Source organism: Anthonomus grandis, chromosome 1 (assembly GCF_022605725.1).
Source record: "Anthonomus grandis grandis chromosome 1, icAntGran1.3, whole genome shotgun sequence".
Lineage (NCBI taxonomy): Eukaryota > Metazoa > Arthropoda > Insecta > Coleoptera > Curculionidae > Anthonomus > Anthonomus grandis.
In genome coordinates this window covers 33,908,764-33,931,873 of record NC_065546.1, presented here as the reverse complement: position 1 = coordinate 33,931,873, position 23,110 = coordinate 33,908,764, and the positions used below count along the sequence as shown (strand labels likewise).

Genomic DNA, 23,110 nt, shown 5'->3' with positions numbered 1-23,110 from the left:
CTGGCGAGATGACATTCGGGGGATCGCAGGAAAAAATTGGATCCAGACTGCTACGAACAGAAAGACGTGGAGAAATTTGGAAGAGGCCAATATCCAGGAGTGGATTTGTACAGGCTGAGAAAGAAGAAAAAAGAAGTCTCTATATTACCCTCGTTCATTGATGATCAATTTAATCTAACAATAAGTGACTTGACACTAATAAATGCCTCAAAAGATAATACATTACTTAAGTAAAATTTAAAAGTCCTAAAAGGATTTATGGGCCACTCAACTGCCTGGTATAACCCTATACAATACTCTTATTCATTTATAAGCAATTTAAACTAACAATAAGCCACTGTAGAGCAATGAAAATTGCCCCAAATGCCTGGAACAAGACTTCACATTACTCAAGTAATTATGAATTAAATACAGTGGTTCAAAATTAAACTCATACACCTGTGAAATAATGACATCAATATATTACATTACTTATAAGAAGTTATGCCATTCAAAAAATATTTATAATATTCTTAATGACATAAAGGAAAATAGTAAATGTATAAAAAACTAAAGAAAGAATGAAATATATGTTTTAAAAAAATTAAGCTTTATTTCAAAAATGTCAACTCAAAATGAAACTCATACAATATTATATTTATAATTTTTATTATTATTTTAATACTTTTTAAGTAACCCTTTACTCTTTATGACACACTGCAACCTGGTTGACACTGATTTAACCAATTTTTCACAATAATTAGGGTTGATTTTATGCCATTCTTGGATATTAGAAATATTCTGAGTTTTTATATTTTTTCCAAGTGATGCCACAAATTTTCAATCACATTTATATCACATTAATGGTGATTGGGGAAATGTATCCAATACTTTAGGACAGTTATATAGAAGCCCACTCCTTACTTCATATGCTTTATGTTTGAAGTCATTGTCTTAGTAAAAAAAGCAAATAGCAGTTTCAGTAATATTTAACTTTTCAGAACTTTGTTTAAGGGTTTGTCTTAAAATGTTCAGGTAAACTTTTTTATTCATAATACTGTCTATAAAATGCAAATTGCCGACACTTGTAGCTGCGATACAGCCCCATACCATCACTGAACTCCCACCATGTTTAAATGTCGCTGTTAAATTTTTCTGAAGAAGTTCCTTGTGGGGTTTTCTCTATACTGTGACACGTCCGTCAGATGCACAGATGTTAAATTCACTCTTATCACTAAAGATGGCCGTTTTCCAGAACTCAAAAGTGGCATTTGGTGTTCTTTGGCAAAATTTATCCTTTTTTGCTTATTTAATTAACAAAGGGCTTTCTCTTAGCGGTTCGGCCATGGTAATTACTTTTTCGCAGAACTATTGTGATGGTTTCTAGATTAACTCTCTTTACCAAAGATGTTTCCAACCATCGGTACTAGTGTGGGACACTTAGTTTAGAATTCTCCTGACATTTTCAGGCAATCCACCTTTCATCATTAAATATTTTGCGAGAACTTTTTCTTGTTTTATTTTACTTTTTTTTTCACTTTTGTAACAGTTGATAATACTTTGTATAGTAGCATGACTCGTATTAACCATTTTTTTCAATATCACGGAGAGATTTGCCATTAGTTTGATGAAAAATAATCAACCTTCTTTTTCATACCGAACTTTGCCCTCTCTGGCATCCTGTATTAACTTTCAATGCCTAAACTACTCACAAACTAACTATGAATACTTACAAAATGTCATATTTATTTAAAAGAATGCAAAAAATAAAATGCAATGTTTTAAATAAACAAGCTTTATGTAGCTTATGACTTTCATTTTGAGGTGTAATTTTTTGAATAAAATATTATTTTGTGATTACCTGTCTTTTATTATTTTTTGTATAAATTTGTATTTTTATTATTTTCTTTTACATGCTTAGGAATATCAGAAATATTTTTTTAATGTCTTAGCTTCGGTATAAATAATTTAATACGGCGACTTGAAACTATTTTTGCAGGTGTATGAGTTTCATTTTGACTCACTGTGGTATGTGTCTAATATGGGCTTTTTGCATAATTTAAAAAAAATACAAAAGATTTATAAAATGTATACAGGTCTATTCATACGTTTAACTCAAAATAGACTATTTCCAGGCATAACACCTCCACAAATCGATTTACTCATTTCCTAAACTAATTATAAAATGAAAGCGCATCAAAATCTCATTCAGAAAAAACTGCGTTTACAGCGGTGTTTACCGTACGTATAACTACCAAATAATCCCACACGCGCCTCTCAAACGTGTGATGAAATGCGTGGCCGAGAATCGACGACAAAAAGGTACAAGTAACTATTTCAGGAATGAGTCAAGATCACTGAAAAATCAAAAATAACTCGAATTAAACGCGGCGTGGACGGGAGTGCCTTTGAGTCAGGAGAAATATTCCGATATATGTGTTTAATATTAGAGAGGATTTGTGCTTGCCATGTATACAGGGTGTCCCAAAATTTGTGGACGAAACGCGAACCCTGTATTCTTTGGTCAAAAATAACCTCACTTTTTCCTATAAACATATATCGGCAAACGCCCCCCAAGGGAGCTACGCCCCTTTTAAAGGAGGCATCTGAAGATGGTTTTTTGCACTTATTTTCGAAACGGGTAAATATAAAAATTTTAAATTTTGGTATTCTCCCAATTTTGATATGCTGAATTTAGTTGTCATTTCATAATTTTCATTATTTATTCAGGTGCGTATCATTTAGGGGGTGAGCCTAAAAAAATACTTAAAAAAAATTGTTTGCAAAGTTTTTTTTTTTCTTTAAATTTTTAAAATTTAAACAATTAACTTTTTACGTAAAAAAGTACCTCTTGGTCAATAACGCTAGGAATTACCATTTTCGAGAAAAACGAATTTAAAAATAACGCTGCATAGTATTATTAATAACAATTTTTATTAAAACTCAATAGCACGCTTCAAAAGTAAATTGACAAATAAAATTGCAAACAGATAAAAATACTAATTTATTTGAGGCAAATGTTCAAACAAGGTTCCGTTTTCCTGAATGCATAACCTGGATCTTTTTTGAATGTTTTGGGTCGATCTAAGAATTTCAAATCGGTTTTCTCTTATTTCCCTGCAGCTGCGAGAATTCGCCTCTGAAGCTCTTCTGGAGTATCAATTTCGGTGGCATAAATAATATTGCACATATTACCCCAAAGATAATAATCCAGATGATTAAGGTCGGGCGATCGTGCAGGCCAGTTTATTGGACCACCTCGGCCTATCCATCTGCCTGTAAAATTATTGTCCAGCCAGTTTCTCACCTGTCGGCTGTAGTGAGCTGGTGCCCCATCGTGCTGAAAAATCATTTTCAGCCGAGTTTCTATGGGAACATCGTCCAGTAAATCTCTGAGATTGTTTTGAAGAAAATTTAAATAATGACGACCAGTTAACCTGTGTGGCAAAATAATTGGGCCTATCAATTTATCTCCTATCAAACCCGCTCATACGTTAAAGTAAAATCTATGCTGAAAGTTAGTTCGTCGAACTACTCTCGGATTCTCGATGCTCCAAAATGTTAAAGTTCTTACTCCTAGAAAAAGTTGCCTCATCTGACCACAAAATTTTTTGACGAAGATTTGGGTGATTTAAAATCCAATGACAAAAGTCTACTCGAGCTGGAAAATCTTCTTCTTCTAACTCCTGAACCCTTTTATAATGGAAAGGATGGTATCCTAACATCTTAGTCATTCATCCAATCTGAAATTATTTTTAAATATTTTAAATTGCATAGGAAATAAGCTTAAACCTTAGTAAGCCACTAAACATTCCAGTTAGTCGTCAAAAGGATTTGTTTTGGGGTGTTTGATATTTGTGATAACTTATCCAAGTAAATAAAGTAAATAATAATAATAATAGTAATTAGAGTATTTTGCAATGAATTTAATGCGATCCGACGATAATAATTAATAACAACACTATTTATACCAATCTCAATTTTCAGTTATAAGTACTTTAAATTTAATTTTTTGGATAACAAATTAGGTACTTAATTATTTATCATATTTAATTTTACTTACATTTGACTTTGGGATATTGGTAATCTCTTCTAAGGTTCTTAATGATATTTGAGGGTTTTCTTCAATTAAATTCAGTACTTCCCCATAACCATCATTTGCAATTGGTCTTCCTTGCCCTCGAGCACGTTCGAAGGATCCATATTCAAGTAAATTTCTATGAATTCTAACAAAAACTTTCCAATGTGGAAGCCTTCTTGCAGGAAACCTCCGCCGATACTCTCGTGCAGCGGCATGTGCGTTTCCATTGCAAAACCCATACATAAAATGAATATCTACTTTTTCACGGGTCGAAAAGTCTTCCATAGTTAAAAAGATATTAGCAGTTTGAATGCAAAATGACAGCTAATTAATTACAACAAATGTTAATGTCATTATGCAGTGTGTCAATTTTTTCCAAAGCCTGCTACTAAGTTTTCATAAAAATTGGTAGTGAAAAATAAATAATAAATGATACGCACCTGACTAATAATGAAAATTATGAAATGACAACTAAATTCACCATAGCAAAATTGGGAGAATACTAAAATTTAAAATTTTTATATTTACCCGTTTCGAAAATAAGTGGAAAAAACCATCTTCAGGTGCCCCCTTAAAAGGGGCGTAGCTCCCTTGGGGGGCGTTTGCCGATATATGTTTATAAGAAAAAGTGAGGTTATTTTTGACCAAAGAATGCAGGGTTCGCGTTTCGTCCACTAATTTTGGGACACCCTGTATACATTTAGGAGTATATACAGAGGAGCCAAGTATAAAATAAAATTCTGAATATATTCTGGGCAAAAAATTAAGCGTTATTTACGGGTTATTCTATTAATTATTTATGTTTTAAGGTGGTATATACACTATACAGTGAGGAACAAAAGTAAAAATAGTGTTAATGCCAAATTAATATTTTAAAATATATATATTTTCTTATTTATTTATATATTCAATTACAAACTTAACAATACACCTTAACAATTACATGCAAATGTTAAAAAAAAACACAAATAATACACAATTTATATCATAAATATCACCCTTGATATTTATAATATATGGAATAAAAAAAAACTGTTTCACCAAAATAAAGATAAAATTAAAAAAAATAAACCTAAATTATCAGGTGACAAAAGTATTGGCACACTTAATTCCTAATGTGAAAGATTAGGCCCCTTAATGCTAAAGAATTTAATAAAATTTAACAAATATTTTAGGCTAATAACCAATATGAAAATAAACATAGTTGATTTTTGATTTTAAGGCAGTAAATTGTTAAAATCGGTCGTAAGGGTCAAGAAACCACGAAATCTGAACGTAAAATTATTATTAACACGAGAAAAGAGGGTAAATCCTATTCAGCTATTGCAAAAATAATTTTAAAAAATCGGTTTACTGTGCGAAATGTTGTAAAAAGGTTTGAAAATGCCGACAATTTAAAAAAAAACTAGAACGCAAAATACTGACCTGTATTCAAAAAATTCCGCTTAGGGCTTCTGAAATTAACTCTGTTAGCAGAAGACGAAAAGATAGTTGTACATCCAAAAACAGTCCGCAGAGTCCTTCATAGAGCTGGATACCGGTCAAGAGTTGCTAGAAATAAGCCTTTTATTTTATAAATAAAATAAACAAGAAGAAGCGTGTTGATTTTATTACTGCACACTTCCATTATAGCTCATTTTGGGATAAGGTAATATTCTCAGACGAGAGCAATTATAATATTTTCCATTCAAATGGCAAGGTTAGTGTATGGAGGAAGCTCAATACAGAATTGAAGGGGTTGGTAATCTTGCCTTTATCGACGGTATTATGGATAAAAATGTGTATTTAAATATATTAAAAGAAAACTTAAGAGCTAGTGCAGAAAAACTTAGTGTTGTAGACGATTCTTATTTTCAACAAGATAATGATCCAAACCATATGGCGTATATTGTTAAACAATCGATAGCTTTTAATGTGCCCCATAGTTTAAATACACCTCCTCAGTCTTCAAATATCAACCCTATTGGAAATCTATGGAGTGAGTGAGCTAAGAAAACAGATCAGAAAGCATCATTTTCCAGTAAGGAGCAGCTCAATTCAAAAGTTAGCCAATTCAATGAACAGAAGGCTTACTCAAATTATAAAAAGAAAAGGAGGTTCAACGAAGTATTAGCCTTTTTTTATTATACATATATAAAAATACCTGTGCGAATACTTATAGAGTTTAGTTTTATTTCTATATATTACAAATCTTTAGGGTAAGGAATATATTAATAACATTTCAAATATTAATTTGTTTAACAATTATTGTAATTATTAATAAATTACTTCTGTAAGTAATTTGTCCTCACTGTATATATTTAGGGGATAAAAATGCCTTAAGTTTTTTTATTTTTAGTACAATTATAATTATTTAAATTTCACTAGCTAGACAGATATTTTCTCTTTCAACTGTTTTTTGTTTTAACTTAATGAGTCTAGGAATAATAAAAATCTGCCTGAGAGATAAAAATAGTGTTTTGAAGATTTAAACGATTTTTCAGGCAGAATCATCTTAAGATCGTATTTTTCTTACCCTTTTTCCCTACATTTGTATAAGGATAATTGTTCATCCTCCGTGATACTTAATTCTTAATAATTCAAAATCAGAATACAAGTGCACACAATTTCATTTCAGAATCAAGTTCAGAAATGAAATTATGTGCACGCCCAAACACACCGTAATTAGTGTGTTGAAATTTCATTAACGTCATTTGTCAAGAAATGCTTATTTATATTTATTAGAAATATCTTTAATAATATATTTGTATGGGGTTTATGGATTGAATTTCTCGCTGTGTCCTTTTTATAAGATCTCTTTCCATTGCACAAAAAAATTAATAAAACTAAAACAAAACATACAATTTGTTTATTTTTTTTTTAAACTTGATTATCTCCGATTATCGATTTCTCATTTTCGTCAGTTACCAATTCAAGAGTGGTACTAGTAATAACCTCTGTTCCTTCCATAATTCTAATTCCAAATTATTTTCTTTTCTTGTAAATTGTAATTTTTTTATGAAAAACGCAACAAAGTAGGTAAGTTAAACATGAATCTAGATTATGTAGTCTTTTATTTTGTCCGTCCTTACCAGGAGGTTAAATCGCTACTCCTTCCGTCTTTCTTGTCGATGTCATATGAATTGTTCAGAAATCGTAACGTTAGACCGTCAACCAAAGAGCACTTGACAGTTACACCATAAATATCACACTCACACTGTGTGTGGAATTCCTGAACTGGCTCCTGATGGTTAATGCCATATATGTATAAATTACCATTTATACATATATGGTTAGTGCATTGCTTAACTGTCAACGTCACGTTTTTCAAGTACCTTTGACATAGAAATCAGGACCGTACTATAATAAAAGTTGATTTTGTGAGATATTTGACATAAAATTTAAAAAAATATATGAATAAAAAATTTATAAAAATTGATTCGGCCTTGATTTTAATATTACTTGTTAAAGCCATTTTTTTAAAATTATAATAATAGAATTAAGAAAAAAATTATATCCCAGCTCGTATACTTAGCTCGGCGCGTATTATTCTTGCAGTAAACTTTAAAATGAATTATAGTGACAACACTTCTGTTTCTTGCGTACGTCTCAAGAACTTCACGTTCACCCTTTTTTGCCTTGACAATGCATATTCTGACAATGCAAACTCTCCGACTAGAATTTCTCAATTGACATCTAGTATTATTATGTTTGTTCGAACCTCTCCAGAACATAAACTGTAGTAGAAAGCGCGAGCCTATCGGATCATGAAGAAATCTTACGTGTAACATCTTTGAGACTTACACTAGTACTAACTTTAGCCGATTTCACGAGCTGGCTAGTCGACTTGAACATTCCTTCCACGTAATGTTCCGATCCAGTATCAGTCTTTCGCGCAAAAATGGTTCATCTATGGTTAATCGAATTTTTCCGATCATTATAAATTAAAATCTAGAATTGCGTCAGTCTTCATGGTTCACGAAAGGGCTTAAAACATCTTCGAAAAATCTATATGATTCATATGATTAGAAAGTACTCAAATTCTCCTTGGTTTAATCGTTACTTCAACTCCTATCGCTCTCTATATCGCCGTTTAATTAGACTGTCTAAATAATCTTATTATTCTAGTTGAATAAATAATTCGTCAAATCAACAGAGTGAGTGCTGAAAAATAGTTAAATATAAAAATCGAAAAAATACTTATCATTCAGAACTTATACCAGTAGTATTCCCTGATAAACTATATACATTCTTTTGTAACATAACCCATGATCTTCAAAGAAATTTTAAACCTCTACTAGATCCAACGAGTTGCATGAAAAATTTGTCTATCAATAATTTATTTTTCATTCATGTAACTAACCTAGATGAGTTAAAAAAGACAACTCATTAAAAACAAAACTCTTCAGGTAAGCATGGCTTATCATCATGAATACTTTCTTACTTACGTCATGAAGCCTTATCAGCCCTGGTAAAATCGCTCAATTCATCTTGGGCATTGGGTGTATTTCGAAATTGTTTAAAATTAGCGAAAGTAATTCCTATCAATAAAGAAATGTCCATGGATACGTTGGAGAAATTGGTCAAATCTCACTTGATAACTTTTCTGAGATTAAACAACATCCTCAGTGTATCCGAATTTGGTTTTAAGAAACACAGAACTACGAACGATGCCATTTAAAACTTTATTTTCTATCTGTACAGCCAGATTAACGATGGTGGCATTTCCACAGCAGTCTTTTGCGAAAATCCCGAATAAGAGGGCCATAGCCTTGTCTTGGTTTACCTTTTACTTAAAAGATCATAAGCAACGCGTCTACCTTGGTTGGCTACCACATTCTGAATATGGGCCAATAGCTTGGGATGTTCCACAGGGCTTGGTCTTGGGACTGATACTGTTTCTGCGTTATGTCAATGGTCTAACTTACCTTAGCTTTCAGGGAAAATTCACTTTATTTGCTGATAATACCACCTTCATCTTGTGGCATAGTTCTAGTAGTGAGAGTGAACTCCCTTTCTAGTCCTCTTTATCTGGTCATCTTCGGGTCTTAAAAGAATGGTTCTATTTATATCTGTTATCTTTACACACCAATAAAATTTTGCGCCTTAAACGCCGCCTGGAGGAAGTACCAATTAGACACCAAATTTCTTGGTCATATAATTGACAAGGATCTTAAATTTGACCAACACATTATAAGTTTTGAACTCATAGAACTTGGATCAAGAATTGATTAGACTACTTTACCCTAATTAAGTCACACCTTATGTATAGTATCAGCTTTTGAGGAAATACTAGCAACCGTGTTATCCAACCACTTTTTAAGAAAATCCTAATCCTAGCCTTTTGGAAATCCTACAGTTGTTTATTACACATAATTCTGCTTTATAATACCCGACATGTTTCGGACACAGTTCAGAGGGTAAAAAAGTACTCTTCGCTACCAAGGTAATCATGGAAGCTCTAACGGTAACAAGTCTCACGAAAGAAGTTGCTAGAAGTTTTTGATCGATCGACATAAACTTATAGTAGAAAATTCGCGATATCGGATGTTTCAGTATTGTACGCCTATCTGCATTAATATTTCTTTTAACTAAAAAATCTATCTTCCATAAGGGCTTTAAGATATTTCATCATTTCTCACACAGAATTAAAGACATAGATAAAGACGTAAATAGAATCGACTCTTCCTCGTTAATGCATATGTCAGCATTATTTTGTCGCACCTAGATCTTTCGATCCGGTATTTTAAAATATTAAATAAATAAATAAAATAAATTAGGCATTTATTTTATACTCGGCGAAGGGCAGCGAATGCTGTTAACTTAACCGAGTACACATAAAATTATAATATTATTATAACTACTTTTAAAAAAGCAAATAAAACATACAGAAAATATTTAACTATATAATAACTATATAATATTAATATACAAAAAAAACAAACAAAAATTTAGACTTAAAGAAAGAAAAACAAACTTACCTAGCGCATGACCGACTTGACTTAACAATACAAATACTTAAAGAAATAAATCATATTCTACAATAATAGCAGTATAAATAAAACAAAAGGAGAAGAACTATCCAAAAACAAATAAATTGATGAAATAAAAATAAAATTGTTCTTAAGTTGAACACATAAGTCATTAAGTTACTATATGTATCAGTCATTAATATTATATGTATTTATTAGCTTTGATGCACAGAAAGAAAATGACCTTTGAAAAATTGCAGTGCTGTAACGGGATCAAATATCAAATTTTAAAACCTGTTTTAAGTTTATTACGTAAGTAGGCTGGATAATTGTTTTTTAAGAGTTTAAACAAAAAACAATAAAGTAGTTTTTCTCTATTTTGCACATTGAGCCAGTTTAATTCTTTCAGCTTACAAGTTACGTGATCCCGTCTTCTTAACGCATAAACAAAGCGAATGCAAGAATTTTGTATTTATTGCAGTTTGTACCTACTGGAAACATCAAGACATAGTCCATATACATAATTAGAATAATTACAATGCGATAAGACGAGAGTTTCACAAAGTTGCTTCTTTAGAGTAACACTTAAGAGAGCCTTACTTTTGTAAAAGTTTCTCAGAGACATATATGCTTTTTGAACTACTTTAGATACCTTTAATCTTAAATTTGTGTCAAAAACAATACCTAAGTTTTTATGTTCTTTTAAATTCGAAATGTTTTCACCATCTATCATGAGATCACAGTTAATACGACACCATGATGCCAAGGGGATCTTAGAACATTGAAAGGCCTTTCAATGTTCTAAGACCAATATAGATGACACAGCCGATTTTTTAGGGTTTAATTTTAAACCATTTTGTTTTGAATAATTACGTACTGCATCCAAGCACCGACCCAATGATTCCATGGAATTAAATAAAGAAAATTAAATAGCATTTCAATTTTAACATCAAAATAACATAATTTTAAGTATTAATTTACTTGTAAAACATGCACTTCAGAGAGTAATGTAGATCGTCCTAATTTCTAATTTAAATTTCCTCGGTAATTATATTTTCAGATTTGCAAACTACCTTAAGTGTTTTCAAGGGATCTAAACAAAAAGTAATAATTGATAATTTAAATATGATACCTTTTTTAAATATTTTATTGGGACGAAAGTCTTGGGGTATACGCGTAAGGACTAAATTTTGCGGTTCTTGTGAAATTCCTCTGGTGTCACTTTTAATATGAATTGTTTGTTTCCTGATAAACTTACCCATTTATTAAAAATGGGTTTGGCCTTAGATGGGTTGGAAAAGGGATGTTCAGAATGGGTGTTCTTATAGCAGCCATCCACAGAGCCATCAAAGAAGCTGATGGGATCATTCTGCAACTAGGGTTACAAAAGATTTAAAACAAAATTAAGAGCTGACCTACTTCTAAATGCAGGATACCAGGTAGAATATGTGAAGCTAATCAAATTTAAATATTTTCTTTTCTTTTAATATTAATAATATTTGTATGTATTGGGAGCAGATTTTTTAATGAATTTAACATACGTTTTATTAATAATAAAATTTAAAATGATTTATCATATAATTTCACAAGATAAATGTAATGTTACCTACAAATTTCCAAATGCAGTGCAAAGAAACAAGAATATATTCAATCTTTCTGAATTTAAAACAGACAAAAAAATGCCGAAATCACTAAAAATTGCCAAATAAACAATTGTCAATTTACGAAATGTGCCAAAAGTTGTATAACCTTTTTTAATTTTCCTCAACACCATCTATAGCAGTGGAATTAAGCACAAGGCAACTGAATATGAATATTGGCAATTAGACATCGCCAGGTATGATTAATGAGAAAACATCACTGACAGGTTTTAGACAAAACCCTAGAATGTTGATGGAAGGGTGCATAGTATTTGCTGGCGGAATTTTACTCGGGCTACTACATTTTGACTAATAAAGTCACTTATAAGTAAAATGTGTTATTAGAATGATTATATTGCAGTTTAATTTTTTTTTAATATATAAGATATAACTATAACTAGAGGCCAAGACGGGTATGACTGTCAATTACGACAATGTCAATATCAACTGTTTTCAGTGTCGGTGGTGCCGTCCATTCTAGCTATTGGAACTATTATTAAGTGTCAAAAATAGGTAGAGAGCCCTTAACGTGCTATCATTTCACATCTCTTTTATTTTACTTTATGATTCCGGTAGGAATATTTTTAAAATAACGACAATTTTTTTGCTTCTATTTAATACAACCGTATTTTAAAATATTAAAAAATTTAAGAATTTCTGTCCACCATGAGACACCCTGTATATGAATAATCATACTTAAACGCATAACAGCGTGACTCAAAATTGTTGGCTTTTAAAAGAATGTTTTCCGTCTCTCCTCTCGGATTCCCATAAATTGTTTGTTAATATATTTGCGCGCCTTTTAGCAACATTCCTCACGGATTCCGAGTGATTTTTCAGTATTTTTAGAACAACGAAGGTCCGCGCCGTTATTAACACAATTTATACGCCAGGGATAAGGATCCCCGTTATTTTTTATTTAGTACTTGAGTAAAACGGACTTGACGCCTTGACGTGCGGGAAGTTTAAAAGTTTTCACGGTTTTTTATAGTGTGACATGAGGTGGAATAATTATTCTAGTTTGGATACTTATAGGGCGCCCAAAGAATGGTAATTTTTCTGATAATTTGATATTTTGTCCGCCAGTGTTCTTAGAAATAAAAGAATATACTAATAAAGCCAAACCATGACTATTTGCTCAATCCATAAAATTCAAACCAAAATTCGCAATTTTAGTGTGGACAGTGGCTCAGAAAGTGACTCGGTAGAAGACGATTCGCTCGACGAAGACCCTCCGAGCGCCTCCAGCAGCGATCCTATTTCAACCGACGACAGCACCAAAGATTCCCTCGATGTTATCGCTAGTTTGGCGATATGCCAACCAGGTGAGAATTTATCGCCGGTTTTACTATAAATTGGGGATTTTTTTTGAAGGGTGGCCAAAAGTGACAAATAAAGTTATCATTCTCGGGGCGGCTTTACGACTTTTAACTTGCCAAAAAATAATAAAAAAATTGACATACATTTTGAGAATTAGTCATGTTGGTAGCAATGGCATTCTACCAAGAGCATTTTTGGCCAGTATGGCTTATTTTATGTGGCTTTTGTTATTTTTTTATTACGAACAGTAATATTAGCTTTTTTGGTTGTCTTAATATGTTCGCTTCAAGTGATTAGAAAATTGTCAAATTTGATTAAAATTGAATCATTATTTGGCGCTTTTTTTGTCAATTTCTGGAGCATATTTTTTGAAATATCCAATATGGGTTTAATTTATTTAAACATTTCGGTTTTTTTTAACATAATAGGCCATAATAAAATGCGTTGGAAGTCCGAAAAGTGTACTTTTCTTCTTTATTATTCACAATAATTTGCTCCTCGAATATCAAAACAGTGCCATCATTTCGTACTTTTTACCAAAAACTGGCTGATACAACCTAAAAAAGAACCAATTTAGACATATAAGGCAATAATTGTCTTTAATGGCAATATTAAAGCCAGTTCAAATTTGGTAATTTTTCAGTTGTACTGTCCAAAACTTATGCCTTCACATATTTAATATAAATATCAGTCTCCCAACTCGATAGCAGCCAAGATAATCTTTAATAATTGATGTTGTTCATATTAACCTGAAAGAGTTAAATTTTTTTGGTCATAACAATCCTTTGGATTATTTGCCAGGCAGTTGTGAACCCGGCTTTTCTTTTACTGAAGTGACCTATGATTAATAACTTAATCAATCACTCAAATAACTTTAAGTGATTGATGGTTTAAAAAGTAGTCAAAGTACTAATCCTTTTGATCTAAACACTAGACTTATAAAAAACTTGATTACCACTAATAATAATTACTACTAACCATGTTGGTCAATTCGATGGTTGATAATTATCGCCCTATTTTGCTAATTCGTATTTGAGGGTGGCTTAGACTCTCACGTTACATTTTATGATTTATGGAGGGATGCGTCATGATCTACTTATTTGTCATTTCTGTCTTATCTCTATGCGGACAACAGTTAGTTATTTAAAATTCCCTACATGGTTCGGACACAGTGGTGTCCATCGTCAGGTCCATCGGTCGATTATCAATAATAACAAATAGAGGGCCTTTGACATGGAATCAGACCCTGGGGCGTATATCCAATATCAATTTTAATCCTTTTATCCCCTGGTGATGGACACCATTGTCCATCCGAAACATGTAGGGAATTTTAAATAACTAAGTGCTCAATAAATAAGTGGAGGGAGCCTGCAGGATTTTCATTTTACAACTTCTTTAATTGGTTAAGCTGGCGTTGCCAATATTCCTCGCATCTCTTAAGGGTCATGCAACAGATTGGGCTGTTTCAAGCAGATTATGTTTGAATGAAACCAAAATTCAGTACGTTGTATTTTCTCTTCGAGTTAGTTTTTTTCCATACCGCTCGAATGTAACTGTTAATTTCCTTGCCATTTCATATTTTCATTTCAAAGAAGATGTATGATGGTAGTTGCCCGTTTGGACTAAAGAGAGTGTGGCCCATAGATTTAATTTTAAACCGGATTTGATATTAAAGCTTTTATTCGCTATGTAAGTTTTTGATAGTAATTTTTATTCTCTATGCCTTATAGAGATCTTATCTTTCATGCAACCTGATTAGCCGAGTGGTATTGACGCTTTGTTTGAAGTGAACGTGTGGTGGTTCGCTTCTGGCCTTTCGTAGGTCAAAATCTATATTTTTATTTTTTCATTTGATGTTTCATCTGTTTCCTTTATTTACATTTTTTGTGCATAAATTATTAAAAATTAAGGATATCTTATATATGTTGCTTGTAATATTGTGCATGCCTTAAGTTTCTATCCCGGTAAGGCAGCGAAACACGTGTCACCTTTTTAAACTTTACACGACTTGTGACTAATAATTTTTAGTTTTTGTATACAGAGAGCGTTATAAATCCCACTTTAGGGAATTGAAAAGTCTCACTGTTCCTTTTCATCCATTCTCCAGATCAAGAACTGCAGTTTGTTACTAAGAGTGAATTTTTTGAATAATTTTCCAGCCTCTGTAAGGGTTCTGCAACTTACTTAACAACTACAATACAGGGTGTCAATTTGAAAACGTACCACCCTCTATATTTCTGCCCCTGTATAAAATTTCCAAACACATGAAATTTATTTTTGAGGGGGGCATTTTTTAGGTTAGTTTACAATCAAATTGCAGCAGTGCTCAGGCGGGGGCGGACATAACCTCTAAAATCTTAAATGAAAAGGAGGGTGGAGTGATACCATTTTAAAGGTCTTTAAATTTCCTTTTCAAAGATACCACTTTATCTTTTTGTTAATACTTTATAAGAAACAAATTAAAACCGTGAAAATATTTATTTTTTTAAGTAATAACTATGGTAATGAAATAGAATATAAAAAAAGTAATAAAAGGTAGCTTAATTTATAGAATGTTCAAAATGTTGTCCATTCTTTAAAAACAATTGATTTTAAATGCACCCAATTAAAAAAAAAATCTAAAGGTGATAAATCGGGTGATCCTGGTGGCCATTCAATTGCTCCCCGTCGACCAATCCAGGATCTGCCAGGAAATCTATCATTTAACCATTCTCTGGAAGAAAATAGTGTGGTGGAGCTCCATCTTGTTGAAAGTATATTAAATTTTCTTGCAAAATCATATTACTCGCTGCATCATTTTGATTTTCTAAGCTAGATGTTATTAAGTATTAGTTCACCGGTTAGATTTTCTTCAATAAATAATGGTCCTCTAATAGAATTGCTAAGAATACTAACCCAAACATTTATCTTCTCTGGATACTGCGTGTGACCTTCTCTAAAAATTCGCGGAGTTTCATTACTCCAGTACCGACAATTTTGTTTGTTGACAATACTCATCAGTAAAGCAAATATTCTGTAAAATATTTTGGTTTTCGTTTATAAAATCAGTCATTATTTCACAAAACGCAATTTCTTTTATCAAAATTATCATCAAAAAGCTGTTGAAGAATTTGCATTTTATACGAGTGAAATTAATGTAACTTTAGTGCTTTTCTTACTGTTTCGTGAGATAATCCTACCTGGCGTGACACACTGCGATGTGATGTAGAAGGCTCTAAATTAAAGGTGCCTAAAACTTCCAGTTGTTCATCCAAAAGACGACGATTACTCCTTTTTTTGTTGCAACCGAACCAGTTTCCTTAAACTTAGCAATTAATTTTAAAACATATTTATGATTTAATTGACTATTAGGATAACTTTCGTTAAACAATGCTGCCGTTCTTCTTGCACATGTTTGACTTTCCCCATAAATAAGAATAATTTCCGTTCTTTCCTTATGATTAATCAACGCTTGACTTTTTTGAGTTTTTTTGACAACTTTTTAATTAATTTGTCACTGAATTGAATTGAAAAAATTGATTGAACAATGCAACATTTTTAAATTATTATAACAGATACCGCAAGATTTACAGAAACTCAATCAAAATGGCTAAGTGGATCTACTTTCAAAGGAGGATAAATAGTTCCTCCAACAGAGCAAAAGAGTCTTGGAAGATTTTAAATGAGCTAAGGGTCAAAAATAATGTCTTGGTTATTCCAAGTACCTTAGATTCCAATGTCCTCAATTCCTTCTACTGTGATATTGCTAGTAACCTTGCAGCCAAACTCTCACAAAAAATAGATCCCAGGAGCTATCTCAGCAATGTGGTAGTAGCCGAATCTTTCTTTTTTGCCTCCACAAGTGTAGAAGAGCTTAAACAGTTAATGGTTAATATTAAGAATAAGAGTTCAGGTTAGGATGGGCTTTCTCTTAAAATATTTTCTGCTTTACCTCTTGTTGCTTTGCAAGTCTTGGCCGAGTCAATTAACTTTTTATTTATGTCTGGAGTTTTCCCAGAGTGCTTAAAAAGAGCAATGATTGTTCCTCTTTACAAGGGTGGCGATCGCGACTGTCCTTCTAACTTTAGACCTATAGCGTTATTGCCTACTTTAGCCAAGATAGTGGAACGGCTCGTTAAGGTGAGGATGGTTTCATTTTGGTTTGGCCTATTGAGTCTTCAGCAGTTTGGCTTTCGTGAGTCTGTGAGCACAAATGATGCTATCTTTAGCTTTCTAGAGCACCTGTACAACCGACTGAATGTTGGTAAAGTTGCAGCAGCGGTATTCTGTGACTTGTCCAAGGCCTTTGACTGCGTGAGTCACAAAGTGCTGCTGATGAAACTGGGGCTCTATGGTTTCAGAGGAACTGCCCTTGAGTGGTTTCGTTCCTACTTATCAAATCGTGTCCAGGCTGTCAATTTTAATGGTGGTATCTCTAAGGAACTTAATATAAATGTGGGTGTTCCGCAAGGATCAGTACTTGGTCCTTTACTTTTTCTCATTTATGTGAACGATCTGCCACAACTGCAGGTAACTGGCAAATTTACATTGTTTGCCGATGATACCACCATCCTCTGGCAGGACTCTGATGTTTCTTAAATGGAGGCCAATATACGTGCAGATTTGTTAAAAATAAAAGACTGGTGTGATGCAAATTTTTTGACATTTAATGTTTTCAAAACAAATATCCTTAATTTTAAATGTAATACAAATGATATATGTTTAAATAATGAAGCCATCACCATGCCACCGTTCAGTAAGTTTTTGGGTCTTTCCATAGACAAGTTCCTTAAATTTGAAGACCATATTGTGAATGTATGTAGAAAAGTCTCATCAGGCTGCTACGCCCTAAGGGTTATTGCCACCAGTCTTAATTTCTCCATCGCCAGATCTGCATACTTCGCGATTATCGAGTCGCACCTTCGATATGGAATTTACTTTTGGGGTTCATGTTCAAATTCACTTTTTAGTTCAGTGTTTGTACTCCAGAAAAGGGCCATTAGATATCTATGTGGGGCCAAGCCTCGTGACTCATGTCGCCCGCTTTTTGTAAGTCATAAAATTTTAACCCTGTGTTGTATCTTTATTTTGGAAACAGTTTGGTTAGTTTTTAGAAAATATAAACGGGAACTCCACTTAGGAAGCCACTATAATACGCGACAAAATTATTTGTTGAGGCTACCCATTCCTCTATCATACATGGAGGTAGAAAGCTGTTTAATAAACTTCTACTAGAAATAAGACAACTTAAGACTGAAAAAAGCCTACGTACAAGGACGAAAATATTTCTTGCTAGTAAAGCGTACTATAGTTTAAGTGAATTTTTTAATGATTAGCATTTAAGTATTTTTCAACGTTTTATATAATTTTATTTTATTTTAAATTAGTTTCTCGTTTTTATTCCTTTAATGTATAGTCTATTGGCTTTGTCTACAACTTCTATGTTTATATTGACAATAAAGCATTTTTGAGTTTGAGTTTATGTGTTATTTGAATTGAATATCTGGTATTTTTGGAAAGTTAATTAAAAGACCTTTTAAATGAGGTATCACTCGACCCCCCTTTCCATCTAAGATTTTAGAGGTTATGGCTGCCCTGGTACCTTTTCAAATTGACACCTTGCATATTAAAAAATAAAGACTTCTTAATTAATAGCCCTTTTTACTCATTTGAGTAGTTTCTTCATTCCACTATGGTTTTTTAGGAAGATTATGTGGTTCATGTACATATGTATTGTATTTCTGTTAAAGTTCCTTTGTGTTTGTTATTTTTACTTAATGCCTAGTGTTTGCTGTTTTTTTTCTTTAATTCTGAATAATTTTATCACATAATTACTGAATAACTTTAATTTTGTAATTTTATTAGTAATACCTTTTTGCTATATTTTGACTTGTGTAAGATTTTGTGCTTTTTCGACACGAATAAATAAATAAAATAAAACATTTTCAGGTACCGATGGCGTGGCGTCGTGGCCGATCCGTTCCAGTCTATTCCCAAACATTCCACCCTATATAAAATTCAGCTCTCACGAGCTAGAAACCCCATTTAAATTACCGGCGGGTAAAAAATATTTTAAATGGAAACTGAGCACGATTACGCCGATAATTGTAAGGAAAACCCTCACCAACAGCGGCTTCGCTCTTATAAGAAGTGAGTTTAGTAGAGGTGTGTCCCGTTTTTATCTCCCCACCTTAACTGTCCTGTAGTCCAAATAAGTCTAAAAAAATCGGATATTGAATTATTAATTCAAGAAATAAATGTTTTCAGAATCGAATCAATGGTTGGGCACGTGGGGTAAACACATGAAATCGCCCATGTTTAAAACGTTAAAAGATACACAGAAATTGAACCATTTTCCCGGTACATTCCATTTGGGTCGGAAGGATCGATTGTGGCGCAACTTTCAAAAGATGATCGCTAAATATGGCATGAAAGAGTAAGTAATCCATTAATTTCTATCTATAACCCATCGTTTGAACTTTTTTGTTTGAGAGGTCCAATATGTATGCATTGAAATTGTATACCAGTGGCTGAATTACGAAAAAAATTCTTAGTCGTCCATTCTTGCATCGGTATTTTAAATTTTATCATGATAAACCCCAGGATTGCCTCTCTTTAATGAATCATGTCATTTTCAAGCAAAGAGAATTGAACTTTTGTAAAGAAAATTGTCATTGTCAAAAAAAAAGACAAAATCACATCTGCTGACAAAACCTATTTTTTAATCGGTTATTCAACTTTTCACTAGCATCTTTTAATATTTACAAAGACAAAGAAACAAGGTCTTTAGTTTTTTAATATTGAAAAATACTGAGAAAGTAATGGTAGTAATGAAAGTAAGGTAATAACCCTTAAGGAGTTACCTGTATCACAAAACAGGCCCAATATACTCTTAAATAATCAAACCTGTGATGAAAAAAAAAACATAAAATATTTTTATTTACCCAGATTCGGATTCCTGCCTCATACCTACGTACTACCTCAAGAATTAAAACTTCTCAAGCAAAATTGGGATTTCAAAGATGGAAAAGACATGTGGATTATTAAGCCTGTAAGTATATCTCGACTTAATTTCATAAATAAAATCTCCATTTTTAACATGTTTCATTTTATAAAACCATCATCAGACTCCCCAACGTTGAAATATATTGTTTACTTGAGGATTTGATGAGGCTTTTTAAGGTGTTACTTTAAAAGTCATTTGTTTTAAAGTGAATAGAACAGGGAAGAGCACAATTCTTATGTTTTGGGAAAAATTGAAGTGTAAAACCAAATTCTGTGTAGATAGCTATCAACATACTTAATAATTAAAAGGGTATATACCACACATTTGTCACGTCGAAAAATACTACTAATTTTAATTTTCGTACTTTCCCTTTCCTTGCCGTTGAACTTTTCCTATACACTTCAATTACTGTTACAATAACCTAAATTACTTTCAGCCGGCATCAGCGCGTGGAGTGGGCATAAAAGTGATAAACAAATGGTCCCAATTACCGAAAAAAACCTCCCTGGTGTGCCAGAAATACGTTAACAACCCCTACCTCATTAACGGAAGCAAATTCGATTTAAGATTGTACGTTTTAGTCACCAGTTTTCACCCTTTAAGGATCTACCTTTACCCGGACGGTTTAGCGCGGTTTGCTAGTGGTAAACTAAGTTTGGTATATCATTAAAAGCTTTTTTTTAATTTAATTTTTGTTTTTAGTGAAATACAGTGATGATGTAAAAGACTTAAAAGATAGGTATATGCATTTAACCAATTATAGCATAAATAAGTTGTCCAGTCAGTATACGAGTAATGAGGATGCCAACGCTTGTCATGGGCATAAATGGTAAGTTTTTCATCAAAAAAAAATTATCTTCTCCTATTAATTAAATACTTTTGCAGTGTTATTCCTTAAATCGTTATTGATGTTTTAGGGTGATTTGTAAAATACGTCCTAGTTTCATATCAGTTTGGTGAAAATCCCGGATATAGGGGTCGAAAAATTTATTAACAAACTATATAGCATGATTTTTAATGAATATTTTCAATGAAATTTTTCGACGCCAGCTTTAAATTAACTGAATTTTCTTCTGGAGAAATCCGATCAAAAAAAAAAATTAAATTTTTTCGTTGAAAACGTTTTGTCAATTATTTTTTCATATAGAAGCTCTGGCTCATTAAATATCAGAAAAATTACCATACTTTATGCTCCTCCTTTATGCTATCGAAACTAGAAGAATTATTTCACCTCATGTCGCACTAAAAACCATGAAAACTGTTAAATATCCCCTCCCGTTAAGGCGTAAGGTTCGTTTTACTCAATGCAAAAAATAACGGGGATCCATATCTATTTAGGCGTAAATTTCGTTAGTTACGGCTCTGTCCTTCATTGTTCTAAAATTTCTGAAAACTCACTCCAAATCAAGGCTAACCAGATGAATTTTACAGCGATCTTCTTCAGTCAAATATGGATCGAATGTCGTATGAATACCAAATTGACGAAAAAATTAAAATGCTTAACATCAATCTTGGTCTATTTCACAAACATGCACCACTAAAAACCGTCAGAATGAGCAGTAAAAAAGTACCTTTGTTGACTCAAAAGATTTGTGATCTGATGAGATTAAGAGATAAAGCTATAGCGAGATACACAAGGCATTAACCTGCAGATAATTGGGAACAGTTTAAACGCTTAAGGAATAGTATCAACCACATCAGGCAATATATAAAACGCTATTTTAATTTAATTTATGGAAATAAAAGTAGCAAAGATCTATATAAATAGTTAAAAACTTTAGCAGTTGGTAACAACAAATTGAATAATATTTTTTCTTGTTTCCAGGATACTAGTGCTATTCATAATTCCTCTTGCTAAATTGAGAAATAAATCCTGGTTCTAATGGGTTGGGTCCTCTCATTAAATCTGCTGTCGTAAATATTATTAACACTATGTCACTCTCATCACAATTTCCTTTGAAATATGCTCTAGTTACAATTCCTAAGAATAAAGATCCATAAAATATTTCTGATCTTATGCCCTTCAGTATCTTTGTTGACTTTTAAAGCTGACTGAAATAATAATGGCTGACCAGTTAAATACTTATTTGAATTCTCTGTGCTACTCATTTTTATGCCGACGACTCCCAGTTTTAATGTTCTTTCCCCCTGTTGGTAATTTGGAAAATGTCGGTGATTTAATCGCGATCTTGATTTTATTGCACCGGCGTCTGTGGAGTATTCTTTAATATTGCATTACCATACATGCTCATTGCTAACAAAAAAATGCAAAATCATGGAAGAGAATTTGCGGATAATGCTCAGTAAAGACAAAATCAAAATTAATAACAGTTGCTATTTCACAAACACACATTACATCCTCATGGGAATTGCTTGAGTGTTTCTATTAAAAAAAATATTATGTGAAACTTTGATTCTTTCTCAGTTCAGTTATTCCTGTTTACGGTCCTTGCCTTGATACAGATTATAAAGAGTACAAAATTGTAACCGATTTGTTTAGGGAATCAGAAAATATGAACATGTATCGCATAAATTGCGGTGGCTGCCCAAAGATTCAAGAACCAGAATGTATTGTCACTGTTTTTATCACAAGATACTGATGTCTAAAGCTCCATCCTATTTATATGACTTATGTTATCATTTCAAACAGATCTACATGTCATTAATGCATAGAACTGCTTTGTTTGAGAGTTTGAAAGCTTTCTTGAGAAAGTTTTCCTAAAGTTAATCTGTATAATCCTCTACCGAATTATATTAAGATCTAAATAACATTGCATTAATTCACATTTCAGGTGACCTAAAATAAAATAACAAAAATAAAATGAAGCTGCAATAAATTTAAAAAAAATTAAATTTTTATTCAAATAAATTTACATTAATTATTTGTATAGCATGAACTTGCTTAGGTAGTTTATAGTTTGTAACTCTTTAAGTCTTGTGTTTTTATTTGTTTTGTGCTGAATTATTCTGTTTTTGTGTAATAAAGAAGACAAGAATTTAGAGGTGAACTTCTTCTTGAATGCTTATACTTGCAATAATATAATATTTATTGGCTTTAATCATTGAAATAAACTCATTCCTTATTAATATCATTATTATTTTTACATATTTCGAACGGCAAACGAATTGCATTAGGCATAATAATAAAAACATT

General features: G+C 32.2%; 1 protein-coding gene across 3 annotated transcripts in view; it reads left to right on the top strand.

Moving 5' to 3' along the window:
- Positions 1-23,110, top strand: part of LOC126734650 (tubulin monoglutamylase TTLL4-like) — a 58,985-nt gene that overhangs the window by 16,681 nt on the left and 19,194 nt on the right. The window contains exons 1-7 of one of the 3 annotated variants that reach the window (XM_050438361.1): positions 12,517-12,701; positions 12,828-12,976; positions 18,900-19,115; positions 19,218-19,386; positions 19,899-20,001; positions 20,393-20,600; positions 20,659-20,785. In XM_050438361.1, coding sequence (XP_050294318.1) covers positions 12,649-12,701; positions 12,828-12,976; positions 18,900-19,115; positions 19,218-19,386; positions 19,899-20,001; positions 20,393-20,600; positions 20,659-20,785 — 1,025 coding nt within the window. In that variant the 5' untranslated portion in view covers positions 12,517-12,648. Of the gene's footprint in view, positions 1-12,516; positions 12,702-12,827; positions 12,977-18,899; positions 19,116-19,217; positions 19,387-19,898; positions 20,002-20,392; positions 20,601-20,658; positions 20,786-23,110 lie in introns of those variants that run through there. The other 2 variants (XM_050438351.1, XM_050438355.1) reach the window with 2 other exon arrangements.